At 42.9% G+C, this 25,000-nt stretch overlaps 3 protein-coding genes across 3 annotated transcripts in view; all 3 read right to left on the bottom strand.

The window, feature by feature from the left end:
• LOC139922579 (leucine-rich repeat neuronal protein 1) overlaps positions 1-8,457 on the bottom strand; it is a 22,306-nt gene extending 13,849 nt beyond the window's left edge. Inside the window, exon 1 of the mRNA XM_078288050.1 lies at positions 8,356-8,457. Within this exon, the coding sequence (XP_078144176.1) occupies positions 8,356-8,457 (102 nt within the window). The remainder of the gene's footprint in view (positions 1-8,355) is intronic.
• uxt (ubiquitously-expressed, prefoldin-like chaperone) overlaps positions 1-25,000 on the bottom strand; it is a 363,866-nt gene that overhangs the window by 301,720 nt on the left and 37,146 nt on the right. The window contains exon 7 of the transcript XR_013507161.1: positions 1,023-1,119. The gene's annotated coding sequence lies outside the window, so the exon portion shown is untranslated. The remainder of the gene's footprint in view (positions 1-1,022; positions 1,120-25,000) is intronic.
• The window catches only part of elk1 (ETS transcription factor ELK1), a 28,434-nt gene continuing 26,476 nt past the window's right edge, over positions 23,043-25,000 (bottom strand). The window contains exons 11-12 of the mRNA XM_078288200.1: positions 24,925-25,000; positions 23,043-24,889 (exon numbers count right to left, since the gene is read on the bottom strand). The exon at positions 24,925-25,000 is cut by the window's right edge and continues 934 nt beyond it. The gene's annotated coding sequence lies outside the window, so the exon portion shown is untranslated. The remainder of the gene's footprint in view (positions 24,890-24,924) is intronic.

Here is a 25,000-nt window from a genome sequence, read left to right as displayed (position 1 = left end):
CAGTAGTTGTAGTTATAGTTGTAGTTTTAGCTTTAGCTTTAGTTGCAGTAGTTGTAGTTATAGTTTTAGCTTTAGTTGCAGTAGTTGTAGTTATAGTTGTAGTTTTAGCTTTAGTTGCAGTAGTTGTAGTTATAGTTGTAGTTTTAGCTTTAGTTGCAGTAGTTGTAGTTATAGTTGTAGTTTTAGCTTTAGTTGCAGTAGCTGTAGTTATAGTTGTAGTTTTAGCTTTAGTTGCAGTAGTTGTAGTTATAGTTGTAGTTTTAGCTTTAGTTGCAGTAGTTGTAGTTATAGCTTTAGTTGCAGTAGCTGTAGTTATAGTTGTAGTTTTAGCTTTAGTTGCAGTAGTTGTAGTTATAGCTTTAGTTGCAGTAGTTGTAGTTATAGTTGTAGTTTTAGCTTTAGTTGCAGTAGTTGTAGTTTTAGCTTTAGTTGCAGTAGTTGTAGTTGTACTTTTAGTTGTAGTTTATGATCATCACCTTGTTGAGTTTATCAGTAAAACAGAGCAGCAGCAGACAGCTGCAGGTCAGACAGTTAATCCACTACCTGCTGTCTTCTCCTGGAGGAGTGCACGTGTCCAGCAGCGTGCACGTGCTTTAACCCGATCCATCAGAAAACAGACAGAACTATTGATGATAGATTTGTGTGTTGTTTTGTTCTGAGCGTCAACATGGCGGCGAGGCAGAAGAACAGGAAGCTTTGCTCATAACGAAGAAACAGACTCTACTGTATAAACTCAATAAGAAACTGATCTGAAACCTGCAGTCATCCCAACGCTCCACCAGCCTTTCCTCTGTGTTCGCCGCTAGTTTCTACAGAACCAACGTAGGAACGATCTGATTGGCTGAACGGACGCTGACGAATCCGTCCAGAAAAAGTTCAGCTGGTTGAACTTTCTGTCCGTCAAAACGGACGGAAATCTGACAGACGGTACTACAGTAATACTACACCATACTACCATCTACTGTAGTACTTCCAGGCTTTTTAATGCATCTCTCTCTTTAATTTGACACAGACAGACAGACAGACAGACAGGCAGACAGACAGACAGACAGACAGACAGACAGACAGACAGACAGACAGACAGGCAGACAGACAGACAGACAAAGACAGTGATGAAAACTATTTCTCGACCTTCGTAGGTTTTAGTTGCATCATCACTCTGCTGCCAAACACACAGCTCACTAAACTTTACTCAGCTTTATTTTCATCATGTTTATAATCCTGAGAATACATTTCAGTTTGATCCTCAGCATCACATCACCTTAAACCTGTCAGACCTGTCAGACCTGTCAGACCTGTCAGACCTGTCAGACCTGTCAGACCTGTCAGCAGCTGTGTGGGAAACGTTTCAACACATCTGAAGTGTGAACTTCCACTTACAGCTGCTAACCTTCTATGCTAACTAGCTAGCTAACGTTGCCAAATATAACCGACATAACAGCTACTCCTGTCTGCACTCTGACTGATTCACTGTGTGTAATGTGACAGGTATGGTGTGTGTGTGTGTGTGTGTGTGTGTGTGTGTGTGTGTGTGTGTGTGTGTGTGTGCAGTGTGTTGTTGATGTTGGTTTCCTGTGTTGAAGCTGGAGCCGAGCTGAATGCCAAACTGACTTCACATTTTCACTGGAACTCAGCAAATGGAACGAATTCTCTCTGTTAACTAATTGATCTTCTTCTTCTTCTTCTTCTTCTTCTTCTTCTTATTTGGTGTAACTAATACATCTTCGTAGAGAAGTGAAACACTAAATATCTAACCAGCCTTCTTCCTGTTAACGACAGATTTGAGGCGTTTTCTCTCCTCTCTAACATCTGAACAAATCTCCTCCTCTCCTTTCTCTTCCTCTCCTGCCCCCCCATCCCCCACCCCCCCGCTCAGCAGATGGAATATTGATGAGATATTAATTATTTAACGAGCTGTGAGCGCCTCGTTAAGTGTCCTGCTGCAGACGCTGTGATTGGAGGAGAGCAGGAGACGACGGTTAATTAGCTATGAACGGTCAGACTGATGGAGACGGACGGACGGACATACATGTACACACACACACACACACACACACTTGCACATACACACACACACGCTGACATACACATAGAACCATCTTCAACTCAACATTGTTCGTCCAGGCTGCAATGACAGCCAAGCTGACAACACACACATACACACACACACACACCCATAACCTCTTCAAGGTGGGAGGAGACACAAATATAGAACAAACTAACCCACGCTGCTAATTAACTCTCTCTCTCCCTCTCTCTCTCTCTCTTTGTCGCTCTCTCTCTCTCTCTCTCCCCCCCCCCCCCCCCCCCCTCTCTGTGGTGGGTGTTTGTTTCTGCAGTCAGACCTGCACCACTACATGCTAATAATAACCAGAGATTCATGCAAGGAGTTTGCTTCCAAAATGAGATTTCGTCCATCTGAGGAAACACAAAACACCAGAAAGTGAAACTACACGATCAGATCTACCATCTGCATTTATATTCCTTTATAGTCATTTATCCACAGAGACTCGACTGAGGTCAGCAGAAGAATCAGCTTCAGCTCCTACATCACCAACACTACAAGCAACCAATAATAAGGAGGCGAAAGGTCAGAGGTCACCCAGTGTTCCTGCTGGTAGATGAGGAGCAGATTAAAATACAGATTAAAACAGGAAGCCTGAAATATTCTTTAAACCTGTCAGCTCTGGTTTAGTTTAGTTACACAGTGATAAAATATTCATAGTCTTCCATAATGTCACAAGCCTTTCATACCAGTAAGGTGCTTCACCATGCACACAGCTCATTGGCTGTGGCTGTCATCTGGTTACAGTCACCTGTTATTTTCCAACCAAGATGGCCGTGCGCTGATGGAACAGAATGCTATGAAGAGAAGTGAGACGTTTTAAATACGAGTGATAAAAGAAGAAGAGGATGCAGAAGACTAACTGGTGCTGGACTCAGAGGGGCGGAGCCTTCTCACGGGGGGGGACTAAATAAAAGATGGAGACTAAATAAAACAAACCACACAGGATGTGATGGATTACATACAACAACAAATCACTGCTGTCATGGATAAAAAACATCAGTGACTTTTGGTGTTTTTCTTTTTCCATTATCATTTATGTGTGGAATGTGTTGAGCATGTTGGGTCATGGAAACTGTTCAAACTAGTTTCTCACATGATGTTCGTCTGGATGGCAGCTTGTTACTTGTTTTATTGAGTTTTTTATTATTTTTACTTGCTTTCACTATGTGTTTCTATTGCCTGTCTGCAAAATAAATGAGACAGTAGGCCTACAATTTGAATTGCACTGAAAATGGACATAAACAAATCTACATGGGAGTCAGAAAGTAAATGAGCATTCTTGCGACAAACTGGTGGTTTTTGCCCGTCGGTGACGGTTCCTCTGGTTCCTCTGGTTCCTCTGGTTCCTCTGGTTCCTGTGGTTCTGCTGAGGGAACCAGAAACTGTGAAGTCAGCAGTTTGATGTTCTGCCTCCTCAGGCCAGATTCAGCCTGAATCTCCGACAGAGACGACGAGACGCAGATTCATTATTCTGCTTCATTACCATGTTGAAGCTCAATCGGCTCGTTAAATTAAGTCTTTTTTATATAAGCTATATACGCTTTTGTGGCAATTTATTTATTTTCCATTCAAACTTTTTGGGTTCTTGTTATTCCAAAGAACTGGTTTGGTTTAAAGAGCAGCTGATCGGTCTTCTGTTAACGTTGTTAATGTGAATATAACAAACAATTAGCATAACGGATCACTTAGTAAAGTAATATAACGAACACAGTAACAAATTACATCTTTACTCATTTATTTTCTTTCTAAATGAGTAGCGATGGTTCCACCGCTCTGCTTCCTCCTGCTGAGTCATCTTGGAGGAGGCGGCCATTTTGAATGTCATGGAATATATGTATTATCTAGTATAATAAATATATTAATAAGTATAATAAAGAAGGGTTCTTCCAGGGTTCTCTGGTTAAGGTAGTGGTTCTGTATGGAACAGTAATGACTCAAAGAACCCTCTGATTGGTTAAAATAAATAAACTGGTAAATAGAAATAAAGAACCCAGTGTGGTTCTTAAAAGGTTCTTTTAATACTGCTGGTTTGGAGCATTTCATATGCTCTAAATGGTTCTTTACACCATGAAGGTTCTATGTAGATCAATTTCAGCACGGTGCTATAGAGAACCTAATCTAAAAAGCTTCTTTACAGCACTATAAAGGGTTCTGCTGTGGTATGAGCCTAAAGAACCATTTTGTGGTTCCGTTTAGAACCCTTTCTCCTCAGAGTGTGTGCTGAGCTGGAACATGTTGGTTTTCAACATAAAAGCTTTATCTACTGGAGTTATTTCATTTTTTAGGAAGTCGGCCTGAAAAGTCTGTTTGTATAAAGACGCCGGACTGATTCCCACAGGAGGAACGTTCCTTCCGGCTCCGCTGGTTTAATGTCGGTTCTCCTGAAAACTCATCTTCAGTCTGGTTTATATGAATAATGAGTTCTATTTTCCCACAGCGCTGCGGTCAGTCAGTAAAACACATTCAGTATTTCAGCATTTTTCTACAAATCCCCCCCCCTCTGGCGGCCATCTTGGAGGGCTAAAGACAAGACAGTTTACTGTGTCACAGTAACCAAATCCACCTTATCACACTATTCACTTTTACTGAGAACATTACTGAATGGATCTACAGCCACACCACAACAAGCTGACTCAGCTGCTCTCTGTTTCTAGCTGCTTCATACAGATTTACACTTTATTAACTAACACACAGTTCTACAGATTTACACTTTATTAACTAACACACAGTTCTACACATTTACACTTTATTAACTAACACACAGTTCTACAGATTTACACTTTATTAACTAACACACAGTTCTACAGATTTACACTTTATTAACTAACACACAGTTCTACATGTTCCTCCATCATGAGACTCAGCTGCTGTCAGGTTGGAGAGGAAACTGTAAAGCTTCTATCGATCAGTATCTAGTTAATTGAAGGAAATAAAATTGTGTTATTGTGAAAACTCTTCAAATCTGAACTGTGTGTTTCCAGACTTGATTTAATAACCAGCCGAGTGTTAACTGACCTACTTTTCTGGTAAAGTTTGAGAAGAATTATTACATAACATCTCAACTAATCCCACTTTCTCTTTTTCTTTCCATCACTCTGTCGAATTTTCTCTCTTTTTCTAAAACTCCTTCAATCAGTCTCTCCCTTTCTGAGTCATTCTCTCGCTTCGTCTCAGCGGCCTTGACTGCTGTCAGAGTGAATATGAAGAGAGAGAGAGAGAGAGAGAGAGAGAGAGAGAGAGAGAGAACAGAGGAAAGCAGAGAAAGAGCGATAAAGAAAGGGATAGTGGAGAGCGAGAGAGATAGAATAGAAGATGGAGAGAGAGAAAGAGGAGAGAGATGAGTGTCATACACACTGGAGAGGAGGAGGAGGAGGAGAGGAAGAAAGAGGAGAGAGGAGAGGAAAGCTAACTCAAGGTCAGGTCTGCTTTCATCTTTACTTGTTCTGAGACAAAGGTGCAACACACACACGCACACACACACACACACACACACACACACACACTTGATAGTTCCCTCCCACACTGTGCAGAACAGTGACAGTTTTGCTAAAGTACACTCAGTTTCAATGAGTGAAACACACACACACACACACACACAGAGCTAAAACTACTAGCCCAGACCCAAAACTACTAGCCAAAACCAAACACTACTAGTCCAGACCATAAACTACTACGCCAGACCAAAAACTACTAGCCCAGACCAAAAACTACTAGCCAAAACCAAACACTACTAGTCCAGACCATAAACTACTACGCCAGACCAAAAACTACTAGCCCAGACCAAAAACTACTAGCCAAGACCAAAAACTACTAGTCCTGACCTAAAACTACTAGCCAAGACCAAAAACTACTAGTCCAGACCAAAAACTACTAGTCCTGACCCAAAACTACTAGCCAAGACCAAAAACTACTAGTCCAGACCATACACTACTAGGCCAGACCAAAAACTACTAGCCCAGACCAAAAACTACTAGCCAAGACCAAAAACTACTAGTCCTGACCCAAAACTACTAGCCAAGACCAAAAACTACTAGCCAAGACCAAAAACTACTAGGCCAGACCAAAAACTACTAGCCCAGACCAAAAACTACTAGCCAAGACCAAAAACTACTAGTCCTGACCCAAAACTACTAGCCAAGACCAAAAACTACTAGCCAAGACCAAAAACTACTAGGCCAGACCAAAAACTACTAGCCCAGACCAAAAACTACTAGCCAAGACCAAAAACTACTAGTCCTGACCCAAAACTACTAGCCAAGACCAAAAACTACTAGCCCAGAACAAAAACTACTAGCCCAGGCCCCAGACAGAAAACTACTAGTCCTGACCCAAAACTACTAGCCAAGACCAAAAACTATTACTATTACTGTCTTCAAGCTCGCTCTCTCGCTCTGTCTCTCTCTCTCTTTCTCTCTCTCTCTCTCTCTCTCTCTCACACACACACACACACAATCATCTTCTTTGTTATAAATAGATATTAGAATAATATGAATATTCCTATAATATTCCTATAGGAACTCATAGTGTGTCTACAGCACTCAACAGTCAGTTATCTAGTATCTGTACATGAGACATGATATCCATAATATTACTATAAAAAATATAACATTCCTACTGAGACTTATGAGTATCTGTAGTTCTCAGTAAGGAGTTTACAGTGTTTAGTTATGGTACTTTGTGGTATTTTTTATCTTCCATAATATCCTATAATATTCCTATAGAGTCTCATAGTGTGTCTACTGTATTCAGCAGTGAGTTGTTAGTTTACACTGCTACCTGCTATCCGGTATATTTTGGGTTATGGCATCTATGGCATCACTATAAAATAAACAATAAAATAAAATTCAATAAAAACAATACGATTCCTATAATATCCCTATAACATTCCTATAGTCTTACAGTGTCTATAGTACTCAGCAGTGAATTTGCAGTGACCTTATCATAGTTTACACTGCTATCTGCTATCCGGTGCATTTTGGGTTATGGTATTTATGGTATCACTATAAAATAAACAATAAAATAAAATTCAATATAAACAATACTATTCCTATAATATCCCTATAATATTCCTATAGAGTCTTACAGTGTGTGTATAGCACTCAGCAGTGAGTTTGCAGTGACCTTATCATACTTTATGACAATTTGTAATCTGGTAGTCTTCCCGGTATATTTTGGGATGTGATATCTATGGTATCTCTATAATATTCCTATAATAATCTGTGTAGTTGTGCTGTAGTTGTGTGCGGACCGTCGGGTCAGAGGAAAGACGCCCATGATGCTCTCACCTCTGCTCCGCTCCGCTCCGCCTGCAGCTCCGCCGCTCCGAACCAAATCTCATCCGAAAACTGAAGAAAAACAGATTTTCTTGCTCCAGATGTTCCAGCTGCTCGGTTCTTATTCTGGGATTATCACTGAGAAGAAAGCAGAATGTGTCCGGCTGCGCTCCGCTCCTCCTGCTCCTCCTCCTCCTCCTCCTGCTGCTCCTCCTTTTATCCCAGGCTTCCCTCTCTCTCGCAGCGGAAGGCCTGTCCTCTCTCCGGTCCGCAGCCGAGCCGGATCGGCCAATGGGATTAATAGGCCACCGGAGATGGACCAATCAGAGCCCGGATGCTGCAGGGAGGGGAGGGGGGAGAGGGGACGGGGGGCGTGACTGGTCTGCCAACATGACGTAATGCTCCAGATTCTCTCGCTGCTTCTCTCTATTTCTGTCTCTCTCTGTTTATTTTTCTATCTCTCTCTGTCTCTCTATTTATTTCTCTCTCTCTCTATTTGCTTATAAAATATCTGTAAATATTGTCTGAATGTTAAACTTGCTTCTACTTGTGCACATTTTATATTAAATTATTGTATTAGTATCTATGGGCGAGAGACAGAGAGAGAGAGAGAGAGAGAGAGAGAGAGACAGGCAGACAGACAGACAGACAGGCAGGCAGACAGACAGGCAGGCAGACAGACAGACAGGCAGGCAGACAGACAGGCAGGCAGACAGACAGACAGACAGACAGATAGACAGGCAGGCAGGCAGACAGGCAGGCAGGCAGGCAGACAGACAGACAGACAGGCAGGCAGACAGACAGACAGACAGACAGGCAGGCAGACAGACAGGCAGGCAGACAGACAGACAGACAGGCAGGCAGACAGGCAGGCAGGCAGACAGGCAGGCAGGCAGACAGACAGACAGACAGACAGACAGACAGGCAGACAGACAGGCAGTGTGTAACCTGAGCAGCAGCTGATGTTATTGATGGGCAGTAAAGGGCGATTCCGTCCAGATGAGTCACTGTTACTGTCAGCAGGAGGAAGAGGATGCTGAGGATGAAGATCTTGATGACAGCTGTTTTGAAGATGAAGGTGATGATGTCAGTGGCGATGATGATGATGATGACCATGGTGATAAAGTTGGCGATGATGATGATGGTGATGAATATTAATGGTGATGGTTGTTGTTCGTGATGATGGTGATGATGACAATGGTGAAGAGGATGAGGATGGTGATGAAGATGATGATGAGGATGACAATAGTTCAGAGAGAAGGAAACTGCTGCATCTATCCATCCATCCATCTATCTATCTATCTATCTATCTATCTATCTATCTATCTATCTATCTATCCATCTATCTATCTATCTATCTATCTATCTATCTATCTGTCTCCAGACTGTGTTTCTAACAGCCTGAGCTCAGTACAGGACTACAGTTCCCATAATGCTTCACACCACAGCATCGCTTTCCATCGACCGGTCGGCCTAATGTGTCATTATTCTGACCGCCTGCTTTCTCTAGAAATGTATGTCAGTCTGTACTAAGCCTGTGTGTGCGTGTGTGTGTGTGTGTGTGTGTGTGTGTGTGTGTGTGTGGTGATATCTGCCAGCTGTGGAGTGTGTTTCTCTGGCATTAGTCCCAAATGTTAATGGACAACACACACTGGCCAGATGCCACACACACACACACACACACACACACACACACACATTTTAGAGAAAATCTGCTGGGAATAAACAACAAAACAGCAAAACACAGAACACACACAACTTTTCTCTTTCTGTAGTTCTGTATTCTCTCTCACTCACACAATCTCTTTGTTACACACATGAAGAAACACACACACACACACACACACACAGTGTCTCTCTCTGGACCAGACCTACATTCAGCCTCCATCCAGTTCTCAGTAGTACCAAACCTGGGAGAAACCAGTTTAGAGTGAGACATCACCTGTCAATAATACATCACTGGGCTGACTGTGTGTGTGTGTGTGTGTGTGTGTGTGAGAGAGAGAGAGAGAACGCTGCTATAGTGGGACTGTAGGAAATCCGTTTTCCTGTTTCTATCCATATCCAATCAGAGATGTTTACTGAAGACTTTGTTAAAATATGATTTTGTTTGGTTTAGGAGTTTTTCTTTAAGGTTCTGTCACACATCGGGGCGGGGGAGGGGGGTGGGGCAATGTCCTCCTTAACAAAGATAATCTCATGACAACCCCAGGACACACACACCAAAACACCCCCCCTCCCCCCTCACCAGTCACTGTATGTCTTTGTTGTTGTCTTCTTCTTCTTCTTCTTCTTCTTCTTCTATTGTCTCAACTTGTTTCTGTCTTTCATGTCTGGAACTTTGTCAACTTTTATTATTATTATTACTATTATTGCTATTATTAAAACAGGAGCTTCTGACTCAGATCAGTTTATATCAAAAACAGCATCACTTTTTTTTACTAAGCAAATACAATGCAGATGATGAAGAAGAAGAAGATGATGATGATGATGAAGATAGCTCAGCTGCTTCCTGGTGTTTTTCTCTGCTGTTTTCTCTGCTAACCCTGCTTTTATATTCTCAAGGTCTGAATATGATCACTGCTGTGTCAACTGTGACTTAACAAGGCTTAGAGGGTTAACACACACACACACACACACACAGATCTGACCATTCAGATGCATTAACCTGTGTGTGTGTGTGTGTGTGTGTGTGTGTGTGTGTTTCCCAGGCTGAAGTCCTGCTGCCTCTGAAATCCAGCTTAGTTGGGATTAACAGAGAAGTAAATATTAATTCCCATCAGGAGCGAGTGGGACAAGATAGTGACATCACAGGACAGGACAGTGACATCACAGGGCAGGACAGTGACATCACAGAACAGGACAGTGACATCACAGGACAGGACAGATACATCACAGAACAGGAAAGTGACATCACAGAACAGGACAGTGACATCACAGGACAGGACAGCGACATCACAGGACAGGACGGTGACATCACAGGACAGGGACATCACAGGACAGGACAGTGACATCACAGGACAGTGACATCACAGGAGAGGACAGTGACATCACAGGACAGGGACATCACAGGACAGGACAGTGACATCACAGGACAGTGACATCACAGGAGAGGACGGTGACATCACAGAACAGGGACATCACAGGACAGGACAGTGACATCACAGGACAGTGACATCACAGGAGAGGACAGTGACATCACAGGACAGGACAGTGACATCACAGGACAGTGATATCACAGGACAGGACAGTGACATCACAGGACAGTAACATCACAGGACAGGACAGTGACATCACAGGACAGGACAGTGACATCACAGGACAGTAACATCACAGGACAGGACAGTGACATCACAGGACAGGATAGTGCCATCACAGGACAGTGACATCACAGGACAGGACAGTGACATCACAGGACAAGTCACACACTGCCTCTGCTTCCCTCCTGTCTCTTTACATCACAGATTATTTGATGTCAGTAAACTACAAACTGTGCGGTTTCCATCCTGAAATCTGTTACAGACTGAACTGATATTTATTCCTCGGCCTGATTTCACTGGAATTCAATCTATAGAATTTACGTTTACCACACTAAATTACCCAGCATCCAAAAGGACACAACTTCCTGGTTTGGAAGTTCCAGATACATAGCAGGGAACTTTCCATCAAAGCTAACAAGATGACGTCAATTAGCTTGCTAGTAAACCTGCTAGCTAACGTTGAATCATGGCGATTAACAGCTGGTGATAGTAGTACACAGATTTATACAGTATAATATTGTTTTAGCATATTTTGATGGTATAGTGGTTTGGTAGCATTTTATTGCTAACCCTCCCTGTACTCTAACCATGGTCTCTATCCCTAAAATAAAATAAGATGAAATCAAGTCAGATGTTAGTTGAGTGTAAGTTGAGCTGCTCTCTTCCTGCTGGTCGCTGATGTAATCGCCCTCTCCTGATTGTTTCTCAACAGCATCCCTTCTTCTTCTCTTCCTCTCCTGTAGTTTTACTCCTCTTTCATCCCTTCATCATCCCGTCTCCCTCTTTGTCTCCCTGTTTTTATTTCTGTCTCCCAGCTTGTTTCTCTTTCCCTCCTCTTTCTTCTCATTCCTCTCCCTCCATTTTCCTGTCTCCTGTCACCTTTCCCTATTTGTCATCTGTTTTAATTTCTCTTTCTGTCTCTCTCTCTGTTCCCTCCATCTCTCTCCCTGGAGTGGATAACTGAAAACAAAAAGCAAATAAAACTAAATAGAACACAACAAAACTGAATAGCGTCAAATCAAATCAAATCAAATCAAATCAAATCAAATCAAATCAAATCAAATCAAATAACCCCGTCAACATTCACGTGGGTTTATGTTATTCTTTATTAATTTGTTCACATTTTTTATGCTTTGATCTCTTTTGTGTTCATGTCCATGAATAAAGGTTATTATAATGATATTGTATATATTATGGTCAGCAGATATTTTCAGGTTGTAGCGACTCGTCAGGTTGTTCGGCCTCTGGGTCGCTGTATTGATCACTGCTGGACTGACTGTGTGTGTGTGTGTGTGTGAAGAGGGCAGTGGTAATGGTAGGGTGACTACATCCTGTAAGTGTGTGTGTGTGTGTGTAATGGTCATGGTGATTGTTCTGCAGGTCGTAGTATTGATCAGGGATCAGATTATTCCTGCTGAGTCAGCAGAGTGTCTGGAACAGAGCGAACGACTTTCCCCGAGAAATAAAGGTTCAAAAAACAATTACAACATTCGACACACATACACAGAAGCACTGCTGATATAATAATGTGATGTATTATAAAATGCCAGAGAGAGATGTGCCGTCTTACCATCATAAATGGATATAGCTAATATGTGTATATATAACCATACATCACTGTATGGCATCAGTCCATATAAACAAATAAACAAACAGAAATGTTCAGTGGAAGTCCTTCAGTGTTCAGTTTTTCACAGTCTTAAGCTGTCTATAAGACTTACAGTCTTAAAAGATTTTTCCAATCATAAGTGACAATGAAAAGGTTGAGCAGCGAAAATTTAACAGCTGAATATTGCAGATTTTCAGTCTGTTGTGAGACACAGTAACGGCTGTCATGAGGAGCACAAATCTAAAGACCATATACCGTAAACAAAAGACTGACAATAAGCGGACGTAGTTCTCTCTTGAGAATATCATTTTTCGTGGAACACCTGCACTGGTGAGAATATATTTTTCCATGATATTTTGATACCAAAACAAACATGCAGCCCATATGGCTTGCAGCAGTTGTGGTTTGTGCTGCGATTTGCATGAAGACATTCAGGTTTCGTTTTCTTTCCGGGCTCAGCCATCACGTACGTTGGATGGTAAACTTCCGTATTTTTCCCCTCTTCCTTCGTCTGTTGCAAACTCAATTTTCATTGGCTATTGAAAATTCCTACCCTGAACTACCCTGGACCTCCTTGAACTACCTGAACTATCCTGAAATACCTGAACTAGCCTGGACTACCGTGATCTACCAGGAACTACCCTGGACTACACTGAACTACCCTGGACTACCTGAACTACCCTGGACTACCCTGAACTACCTGGACTACCCTGGACTACCTGAACAACCCTGGGCTACCTGAACTACCTTGGACTACCCTGAACTACCCTGGACTACCTGAACTACCTTGAACTACCCTGAACTACCCTGATCTACCTGAACTACCCTGGACTACCCTAAACTACCCTGGACTACCTGACGTACCCTAAAGTACCCTGGACTACCTGAAGTACCCTGAACTACCCTGGACTACACTGAACTACCCTGGACTACCCTGAACTACCTGGACTACCCTGGACTACATGACCTACCCTGGACTACCCTGAACTACCCTGGACTACCCTGAACAACTCTGGGCTACCTGAACTACCTTGGACTTCCCTGAACTACCCTGGACTACCTGAACTACCTTGAACTACCCTGAACTACCCTGATCTACCTGAACTACCCTAAACTACCCTGGACTACCTGAAGTACCCTAAAGTACCCTGGACTACCTGAAGTACCCTGAAGTACCCTGGACTACCTTGAACTACCTGAACTATCCTGAAATACCTGAACTAGCCTGGACTACCGTGATCTACCAGGAACTACCCTGGACTACACTGAACTACCCTAAACTAGCCTGGGCTACCTGAACTACCTTGAACTACCTTGAACTACCCTGATCTACCCTGAACTACCCCAAACTACCTGAACTACACTGATCTACCTGAACTACCCTGATCTACCTGAACTACCCTGGACTACCTGAAGTACCCTGGACTACCCTGAACTACCCTGGATTACCCCGGACTACCCTGGACTACTGCAGACTCTGGCCAATGTCAAATTGTTGCCAATGTGGGTTTGAAAAATGTGTAATCTATCCCCAGTTTAAGTCTTTCACAGTCTTGATAAATATTTTACAGTATTAATAAGTCTTTTACAGTCTTGTGGATCTTTTGCAGTGTAAATAAGTCTTTGACAGTGAGTCCTTACACTAAGAAAGGTCTTGTCAGTGATGAACACGTGCCTGAAAACCTTTTCTTCCCTCTAACTGGTTTCTACTGGAAAGTCTATCTGTGGAAGTTTTATTTCTCCTTGTCTCAGTGTTTCTAACAGCAGCTACTGCAGACTGAGGAATTGTTCTCAGCTTCAGAAAAACGTGTTTCTATTCTGAGTCTCTCTCCCTCCTCTCCTCCCTTTGATCCTCTCCTCTCCTCCTTCCCTCACATGTCTCCTCTCTCCTAATAAGATCTGCTGCACTCTGCTGAACTGAACTGCTGTTAACAGCTTCACAAAACAAATGAGCAAGAAGATTCTTCTGTTCTGAGTCTCCTCCTCCTCCACCTCCTCCCCTTCACCTTCCCCTCCTCATTCTCCTCCTTCACCTCCTCTTCACCCCCTTCACCTCCTCCTCCTCCATCATCACTCTGTCTCTTTTCCTTTCCTCTGCTGCAGTTTACTGAAGTGAACTTGTATCATTCCTAACAAAAAAGTCATGTTAAAACATCTCTCCTCTTTCTCTCCTCCTCCTCCTCTCTCCTAATCAGATCTGATGGCTCTACTGAACTGAACTTGTACCAACATCTTTGTAAAAATAACTTTTCTAATCTGAGTCTCCTCCTCTCTCCTCGTTTCCTCTCCTCCTGCTATTTATTGTCTCCTTCCCTCCTCCTCTCCTCTACTAGAGCTGCGAACAAGTGAAATGAACAGATTAGAATTTGTTTCAATGATTCACCTTCCCTTGTCTCCCTCATCTTCCTCTCTCCCCCTTCCTCCCCCTCATATCTACTGAACAAATTCAGAAAATAAATAAAAGCTGCTTCTATTCTTAGTTGCTCCTTCCTCATCTTTTTCTCTTCCTCTCCTCCTCCTCTCTTCCTCTCCTCCTCATCAGATCTACTGAACAGCTTCACAAAATAACTTGTTTCTATTCTGAGTGACTCCATCTTTTTCTCCCCTCCTCTCTCCTCCTCTTCCTCTCTCCTTCCTCTCTCTCCTCATCAGGTCTACTGAACTTGTCTTGACAGCTTCAGAAAATAACTTCCGTTTCTATTCTGAGTTTCTCCTTCCTCATCTCTTTCTCTCCTCCTCTTCCTCCTGATCGACTCTCTCCCAGACGCCTCCATCCTTTCATCATCATCATCATCTTCATCCCTCGCTCCTCTCTTCCCTCTGACAAGTCACTGTATCAAACACCACTGTGTGTGTGTGTGTGTGTGTGGTACTGGACGTCCTGCTGAGTCGATTTCTCTGTTCCTCCTTAATGAGCCGCCTCACACACACACACACACACACACACACACACACAGACATTACTCACTGTCTCCCTGGGGTTTTGATGTTGACACAGCCTGCAACACACACACACACACACACACACAAATATATAAATATTTGTGACAATTTATTACCTACTGTTGTATTCTGTATTGACTTTCTTCCCTCAGCTCAGCCAGACCTGAACTCTAAACTCGACCATGAGAACTAAATGAGTTAAACCTCGTACTAACCCTGACCTTTAACCCCTGACCTTTGACCTTTAACCCTGAACCTTTTCTTTGGGAAGATGCTGCTAAATGTCCTCAAGTTGTTTTCTGCCAATAATACTGTACTTGTTAGGACTTTTGGACCTTAAAGGAATATTTCACCCAAAACCCCCCCCCACACACACACACACACACACACACCCCACAGTGACATCATTGAGCAGACAGACCAGACTGTACAGAACAAAATAGGTTTTATTACCTTCCTCTCTGTATTAGCTCTAGTTTCAGCTCGTAGAAAACAAGAGGAATAATCTGTAGAACATTTACACAAACAAAAAGTAAAGTCATGTCCATAAAAAATAGGTTTTCTGTCTCTTTTTTCCAGTAAATACATTTAGATTTGGAACATTGTCTCAGAAAAATAAAGGCAGCCCCGCCCCTTTACATCAATAAACCCCCGGTCAGCCAATGGCGGCCGGGGAGAGGCGGGGCCACGCACATCTGACAGCGACGATAGGCCACAGAAACAACACGTCATCAGGAATCCCCCTCTGCCATTGGTCAGGCTGGAGATGATCGACATTTCTCACAGATGTACAGAATATATATATACTATATTTATATTTATATACAGGATAAGATTTCCACAAACAACCTGCTGACTAGAAAAGCCCATTTACAATTAGAAGATAGCTCTTATAGGAGGTCAATGACAGTCTGGAACGTCTTTGAGAACTCATGAACGGTCGGTAGTTCGATTCCTGTCCCAACAGCAGGAGCGACGCTCTGAAAGCAACTTTCCACTGAGTTTTAACATGAGAACCAGAATATAATCGACTCACCAAAATCTGCTGCAGCTGGACGAGTTCGTAGCAATGAACAGATTCAACTTCGATGTAAGTTTTGATTCAAATGAATGGGAAGTAAAAATCCGAACGCTACAACCTCGTCCAGCTGCATCTGGTCTTGGCGAGTAGATTATATTCTGGTTTTCATGTTAAAATTAAGTGGAATATTGATTTAAACAGCGACCCAGTTTCCCAAACACCGAAGGAAAGTTAGCATTGAATTTATCTTGTTCCAGAGCCTTCTGTCTGTTTCAGCCGTGCTGCTGAGGATTCTGGGACAGTTTGAAGCCCTCGGGGGACGCAGCTACTTCCTGAAAATAAACTCTGCTGCTGAGCGAAATCTACGTTTATATTAGAGTCTTTTTTACAGATGCTCTTAGTGACTTTTAATGAGACTCGACAGCAGAATCAGCTTCAATTCCTAGATCACAGATATTAGCATCAAACAACAGTCAGCAGTAAGCTTGGCCCGATATTCGATAATATATTCAATACCACGGAAAATATTGCAATATTCATGAAATATTGTGATATTTCCATTTTCCTGGAAATGGCAGGAATGAGCAAAGTACACCAAATGGCTTTTGTTTATGCTTAAATAATAACATCATTATTAAGAGTAAGATTGTTATTATCCTTCTTCTCTTTATAAATAGCCTAGAAATTTGATGTGTCAGAAGAAATAAAATACCCCGCAAAAAACCCCAAAAAACAACGGTGCCTTCAGCGACCCGGCTGTCAGACAGAGGCTCCGGGTAAATTCCCTCACCGCTCAGATGAGATTTAGGAAACTGGATCCTGTGAGTTCAGAAAATTTAACCTGTTAAAAGTTCATGAGCTGAAAACAATCCCAACAACGAAGCGCCGTTCGTCCAGCAGCATGTTAGCTGAACCGGAGGCGGAGCCAGGCTCGGCTGGTGCTGACATCATCTGACATCATCTGACATCATCTGACATCATCTGACATCATCTGACACTCTAAAGAACGACCCGTCAGTTTCAACACAGCAGACGGTTTGAGACAAAACACTGGTTCTCAACATGAGGCGTTACAGATGGTTCTTAGTGCGTGGACAAAATCCATCCTTAAGTCTGAAGTCATTTTGAAACTGTTAACTTAAACTGCACATTACAAAACTGTATTTCAAAGTTGTTGTTTTTTTTCCAATTTCACTTGAGAAACAATCTGATACCAATCCTGGAATTCAGTTTCAAGACTCGCACAGAAATTCAGTGCATATAATTCAAATTCAATTTCTCCTCATAGTTTCATGATCCTCCAGATCTTCACGCCTGTTCAAACCACCTGAGAGTTTCAAATGACAAAACACGCAGACAGCCGGGTTTGTCGTGTCGAAACGCTTCACCAGATTTATCACATCCAACATGTCTGCTGGATAATAACTTGTCAAAATATATTGAAAATATTCCTCTTCTGTGACTTTTTTTTTTTTTTAAATGATCTTACTTGTTTGTTTATATATTTGTGAGTAGTTGGAGATGTTCATACACTGTTCCAATATTGGAGGAAAGTTATGGAGATGGTGTCTGTTTTGTACCAAAAACCCCAAGAAAGAGTTGAAAAGTATGTTTTCTGAGTTATGACATCATCAGTCGCTGCCCGTTTCACATCAGACCGCTGCTTGTGTTGAAAGTGCCACGTCGTTTTTTTTACAGCGTGATACAGATAAGTCTCCAGCAAAGCCGACCCGACTCTTTCAAAATGGCGTCTCGGCTGGCGCTGAATTAAAAGATGGGAGTCTGGACACTACCCAGAATGCAACGCTGTTAATCAACCAATATAAAACACTGTGTTCAGAAACAGACAATCATATGTTTTGCTGGTGAGAGAAGTTAGCTTGATGGTCGACTCTAACCTTCGTCCAAAGCACGATGCTCGTCATACAAAGTCAACTTCTACTTTAATAATAAATGGCTTATTTTTTTTTTTTAATCATCGCATCACACATGCTTTGAAAGATGCATATTGTGAATATTCAAGAACAATGAACAATTCCTTCACTCTCCACCTAAAATCTTTAAGGCTTTGTCACTCTGAAAACTTCGTACATAATATAAACCGCATCGGTCTCTTATATAAAAATAGACTGAACTAGTCATGCTGTAAAGAGAGAACAGTCGGGTGAGCGGACAGAATGGCTTGGTGCTGCGTTCAGGTTCCCACCGACCCTGGGAAATCACACGACCGGGAACCGATCCGATCCTTAATTCACACTTAGAAAGCTGATTTCAAGATTTCTAAAGATTTGCGACGATCTCACTGCTCTGGTTTCTAGAAATGTGTTTTTGCTGCTGTAACTCAAAGATGTTTTACTTGAAACTCGTGAATATACTGTAATAAGGTAAACTGTAAAAACATCTACATCTTTTTCTTGTATTCATTCTTAAGATTTTCTATTTCTTAGTCAATGATGCAGTTTTACTGATGAAAAACTTTCAAAAGTGACAATATCAAAACTCTTTTTCCATCAGTGCGGCTCTCTTCTTTGACCTTTTGAAACGTTACCATCATGAAATTAGGAAAACAAACTGAAACCAGCAAAGTGTCTCTGAGCGCAGTGAGAGACGTGACATCTGGAAATCAGCTTGATGAGTTTGAATATCAGATCTACGGCCGTTTTCATCCTGAACTCCACCAGGTCGGCTCAAAGAAAAGCTCCAGGCTCTTTCATCCAGACAGAGGAAACCAAGAGAAGAGTTAATTTCCAAACCGCTGTGAATCCAAAACAACAAAATGACCTGAAGCTCCTCAGTCATGATCTCCAAATCTGAAGGATCCGGTCTGTAAAATCGATCTCAGGGACGTTTAAAAATATCAGTTTGTTTTGCTTTAGTCTCTTATTTTAAACAGTGGAGACTTCACGGCGAAGCCTCGTCTCATCTGTATCAGTAAACTGTTTACAGTGGCAGCCATGTTTGCTCCAGTCTGATATGATGCAGCTTGATTGATTACATATTTACTATAGAACTGATCAATACTACACTGGTTGTCTATGGGAAGCCCTTAACCTCAATTGATTCTACTTGAGGTACAAATACGCATGAATACGTTTTATTCTTCTTATTATTATCATCCTGGTTTCAGTGGAGAGTTTTAGTGTCCCATGATGCTCTAAATGCTCTAAAGGCTTTTCCAGCCTGAAAGAGTAAATAAATTGGGATTTTTAGCGTGAAAATAGTCAAATTTAAAAGATATTGAATATTGGCACAAAAATATCAGTAATCAGCCGGTCCAGCCCCCGGACCCGGTCCAGCCCCCGGACCCGGTCCAGGCCCCCGGACCCGGTCCAGGCCCCCGGACCCGGTCCAGCCCCCGGACCCGGTCCAGTCCCCGGACCCGGTCCAGGCCCCCGGACCCGGTCCAGGCCCCCGGACCCGGTCCAGCCCCCGGACCCGGTCCAGTCCCCGGACCCGGTCCAGCCCCCGGACCCGGTCCAGGCCCCCGGACCCGGTCCAGCCCCCTGACCCGGTCCAGCCCCCGGACCCGGTCCAGCCCCCGGACCCGGTCCAGCCCCTCCTGTCTGTGAAGCTAACAGCACTTTGTGAGCGGAGCCAGCAGCCGGTCGCTCCAGATCACACAGAGAAGCTTTGAGATAAAAACATTTACAGCGTCATCATCATCATCATCATTACAAGGCTTACTGGAGGAGCTTCATCTGCTCCGCATAGCAACAACAACAACAACAACAACAACAACAACCTGGGGGTTAACAACAGTCAGGTCAGGTCACCATGGCAACCACAGAGCTCCGCTAGCGTTAAAAGCGACAACAACAACAGTCTGTTAATAAAAGCACAATACGTTCCACTGAAGTCAGGGTGGAACAGGCTATGTACAGAAACACAATGTTCTCAGGTTCAGATTCAGGCTTGGATTTCCAAAAGTCAGTTTTCATGTTTGGGGGAACAGAGATAAAAACTTAGAAAACTTGCAGCTACTTCGTGGCGTTTTTGCAGCAGGCCAGCTAGCTTCCCGCTATGTTGCCACGAGCCAGACATTTGCCACAAACTAATTTGCATAAATATTAGTTGCTTCAGACTTGCAGCAACTTTGCTGAATTTCTCCAGCGATGGCGAAGCGAAGCTAAATTTTCACGTGGCTGTTTGAACCGTCTCCTCCGGTGGAACAGCACAGGAAATCATCAAATCACTTTCTCTGTTCTGAACTGGGAAATCTCTGGATCTGGTTTCTAACAGCTGAACCAACTGAGGTGCGCTTGATTTATTTCACCCTACACTTCAATTCCCTCAAAAAGTGCACACATCACTGTAAGACAGATCAAGCACCCAAAGGATTTTTTTTTTTTTCAGTATTCAAAGTGTGTTCACCGACTGTTAGCACAGTAGAGACGATACTGAAGGAAATATAAAGGGGAGGTGAGGAAAGGCTCTGATTGGGTGGGAATCTAACTTTTTTTAACCCATCTGTGCAGTGATTGGTCGATTCCAAAATTCACCAGCCACCATCACTATTTTACCAGCCACATTCATACCTGGAAATACAAAGTGATCCGGACGACGGCTGGACTGAGACGAACTTTCCACCTGGCTGGAGGTAAATTAATCTCCACCCAGACTGGATGACATCATTTTGACGGACGCTGCATTGTGATATCGGTGTAATCGGATATCTTTGGATCTGGTGAACAAAATTAAAACAAATTTTAAAAAGGGGGATACTTCAACACTTGCACACTGCAAAAAACGTCCATCTTAACAAGTCATTTAGTCTCATATTCAACTTTCAAATCTTCTGAAATTCTTCTTAAAATAAGTGAAGAACTCTGCCAGTGAGGAGAGATCAAGGCAGATCACTGCACTTCTATCAAGAAAATGAAACTTCATTCTACAAAATTCTTGAAACAAGTTAATTTGCATTGGAAACAAGTGAAATGATCTAACTCCACTGGCAGATTTTTTCACTTGTTTTAAGAAAATTACAATTTTAGGACTCAATAACAGACTAAATGATTTGTTAAGAGGGAGATTTTTTGCAGTGCAGCTAGCTTTGCACATTGGTTTTAATGAGAAATACTAACCATGCTAACAAGCTAACAGGCATTTTAGGGAAGCTGAAGAAAAATAAACGAAATCTCTGATAGCAAAGTTTCCCTTTAACTTGAATGTCAGTCAAGACAAAGATAAGAATTGATTCAACATCCCAGCAGCTAGTACCACAGTAACCTAAAGCTACTCCTGTAGTACTGAGGAGACTCAAAATCCCTGCTGAGCTCCGGCTGAATCATCTCCAGACTTACAATTCCTCAGATCTTTGTTTTCCTTCTATTCCTCCAAACACTCGAGGGACGACGCCTTGTAAGACAGAAACAACCCAGCTGCAGACAGACAGGCAGGCAGACAGACAGGCAGACAGACAGTTGATCTAAATATGACAGGTGCGCTCTCCCTGGAGACAGAAACATCCAGTTGTACGGCAGGAAAACATTCACTGTTAGGAAGTCACTTTCTCAGCAACAACAAAGTCCTTCCCGCCTTCCTCGCCCGGCAGCGGTCTGAGGCGTCAGAGCGGTGGCTTCAGGGCCGGCCGGAGGAAGGAAGGTGTGAACTTCCGCCTGTATTCACTCCTACGCCAACGTCAGAAGACACAGGAAGAACAGGAAGACGTCCGCAACGGCGGCTGCAACTTGGAAGCGCTCGACGTGTTTATCTCGTCGGAACGCCGATTCAAGATGGAGATTGTAAGTCAACTGCTGTCGTGAACAAGTTACTCTAAACCTGCACTAAGCGAGTTCAGACCCTGTAACCAGTCCTGAAGCTAGCGTGCTACGTGGAGATTTCCATGAGACGTGACGATGTAAACAAACAGCCACACAGCAGCAGCTTGTTGTTGTTTTCTCCTCTTTCCTAAAGCTTGTTGTCGAAGCCGGCCGGGTCACGGCGAATCGATGAAGCGAGCGAGGAAACGTTTTCAACTAGTAAACCTGCTGCCCGCCTCTTCGCTTGTCACTGTGGGTCATGTGACCTTCAGCGGGAGGAAAATCTGGCGAAGTGAGACCGGTGACTGGAGATATTTCTCTGTAGGTACGTTTATTTTAGCCGTTAGCCTTTATGCACGGTTTGTCCTTAAGGGCTTCTGTAGCACAGGAGCTTTGCTGTGTGTTTACAAAATGTGTTTCTGTCTCCCTCTAGTGGTCAGAAAAACTCGCTTAGTGTAGCTTTAACTTCAATCAGACTTCAACTTATGGAGAAACAGCATAAGTCACCTAATAAATAAATAAATAATTACCCTGTGTGCTCCAGGATCCCAGGGTCAAGTAAACTTGACCCTGGGATCCTGGAGCACACTGGGTAATTATTTATTAGGTGTAAAACTAACGTTTCGATGCGGGCGGCGTCTTCAGAGTCAAAAGACGCCGCCCGCGATCGAAACGGGGATCAAGCTAACCTTCTTCACCGTTTCTACATTTCATCAGAAATTTACATCAGAAAGCGAAATCTGTTGTTCGTTCCTGAATGATAAATGATAAAATAACGAGAAAAGCAACTTGTTAACGCCAACAACTGGCCTTGCGTTCGCCATCTTGGATGTGGGCGTTCCACTGAGTTAACGCGAACACTTCCTGGTTGCACCATGGAGACGTCTTCCTGTTTCCGCTTCCGATCGCGTAACACCGGATTAAAACGGTTTCGTCCGTTACAATGTGGACAGGAGAAGGACAGAAAAGAACTTGTTGTTCTAAAAAATATGTCAATACTAAGTTCATCTTTGCTCAGTTAAATGTTTATGGAACGCTTCCCAAAAAATAAGGTTTGCAGCAAACTTGCAGCTTAATTGTGGAAAATTCACATCGCGAAAGAGCGTCAGGAACAATAAAAATGTTCAGAATCAGAAAGGGTTTTAATCACCAAGTACAAAAATATACAGGAAGTGTCTTGGTGATGTTGGTGTGGTTTACGTTCAGCAGAAGTTTGCCGCAAAACTTTTTTTCCAGCATTTTCATGTGAAAACTTTCTCCTGCAAACCGGAGGCAACTTTGCTGTAAAGTTGCGTCGGTTTCTGCAGACGACTGAATGTTTTACATCAGGTATCTTACTGCTAAGAAGCTTTAAGGAAACCCAGACAACAGATTCATTGATCACAGAGTCATCAAACATAAATCAACACCTGGAATGAATGCAGAAAGTGACATGATAATCAAAGTTATTGATCCATCCATCTATCAATAAAACATCATAAAAGATTCTATCGACATCTCCTCCAAGCCAAAGGAATGTGACCACGAAACCATCAAAATAAAGTCTGATAGATTTCTCTCTGTCATATTAAAGCGTTTTATTCTCTGTTCTTCTTCTTCTGTCTGCAGCGTTTCTCCTCCAGAATCTCAGTACAACAGTTCAGTTCCAGCTTAGAGATTTTGAAAGTCATCCTCTTCTTTCTTCTTCTCCAGTTAAAAAGACGTTGAACGCGTCGTCCTCTTCCGCTTCAAAGAATCCTTTATAAAATATACAATGTTTAATATAGAGATATTTATATAGAAATAACTTGGCTGTGTAAAAACTCTGGCGTTAAATAAAGCCACAATGTCCCATCCAGGCCAAAACACTGAGCGACTGCAGCTCAGGTCAAATATCTTTCCTTCTCTGTGATTGGTCCGTTCAAACCAACGTGGAGGAAATCGGTCCAATGACGGGAGAAAGGAGGGGCCTTTAAGAGCGGCCAATAAGAGCAGAGGGGACGGCCTTATATGTCCAGTCAAATCTGAAGGGATCCCGTCACTCCGTGGGCCTCCAGACGAAGTCGGTTTCCAAAATCCAAACGCACTCAATTTACAAAACCGATGCTTTTGGTTAGACAAGAAGGATTTTGAACTTATAACCTCCAGGAATACTGAGAGGAAAAAGCTCATCTGGGAGTAAAAATCAAGCACACCCAGTGTTAGTCAGTTGAAGAGTGCAGTCAAGCGCCGTGACGTCCGCCATCAAAACAGTTCGCAAAGTAATGAGTTAAATGTTCGAGTCAAAAATATCAAGGTATCTCCAGAGAAAGATGCGCTGAAACAAAAATCTGTCACACCGCCCGGACAAAAGTAAATAAAAATAAATAACACAGAAAACAACAGAGTTTTTAAAAAGACAAGAAGAAGAGCAAAAAACCCGAGAAGATCCACATGAAAGACTCCAGGCTGTCAAGTTAGATCCGTCTCTTGGCTCGGTGTGAATCCCAAGGAGCCAACATGGCTGAGCTCGGCTAGTTAGCATCTAGCTGCCGGCCAGCCAGTCCTGCTAACTGTCGCTCGCCCAAGATGGCAAAGGGACGCCATGTAATGATGAGTTTTCCCAGGCATTCTCATTAATATTCACGATGAGGGGCGGGCCGCAGGTCAACACCGGTCGTGTGCGGCTCCGCTGTCAAGTCAGTTGTCAAACCAAACAATCCTGATCAAAAATGCATCAAGTGGAAAAATCGCTTCCCTGATTGAGCTAACATGACTCAGCTGGGCTAGCTAGCTAGCTAGTCAATTTGTTTCTAAACAATGGCTCTGCCTCGTTGGGAAGGTCGTTTCCTTCTTCCTTGCTCCCTAACTAGGAAGCTTCCTAATAAAGTTTGTTTGAACTATCTGGTTTGAGACAGACAGCATCATGTGACTGCAGTTAACGTTAACAGACAGTCTGATCTATCAAGATCGCTGGCTAGCTAAACTACGCTGGACGCTCCGTCCGACCAATAAAAGTCCTTTAGCAGAAACAACTGACTGGACTCAAAGTAATTTATAATATTTTTACAGTCATAGCTTTGTTTGGGAAAACCGTTCCTCAAAGCAG

This window comes from Centroberyx gerrardi, chromosome 14 (genome assembly GCF_048128805.1).
Source record: "Centroberyx gerrardi isolate f3 chromosome 14, fCenGer3.hap1.cur.20231027, whole genome shotgun sequence".
Taxonomy (NCBI): Eukaryota; Metazoa; Chordata; class Actinopteri; order Beryciformes; family Berycidae; genus Centroberyx; species Centroberyx gerrardi.
Note: the sequence above shows the minus strand (reverse complement) of the source record. Positions and strands in the feature narration are given on the sequence as shown.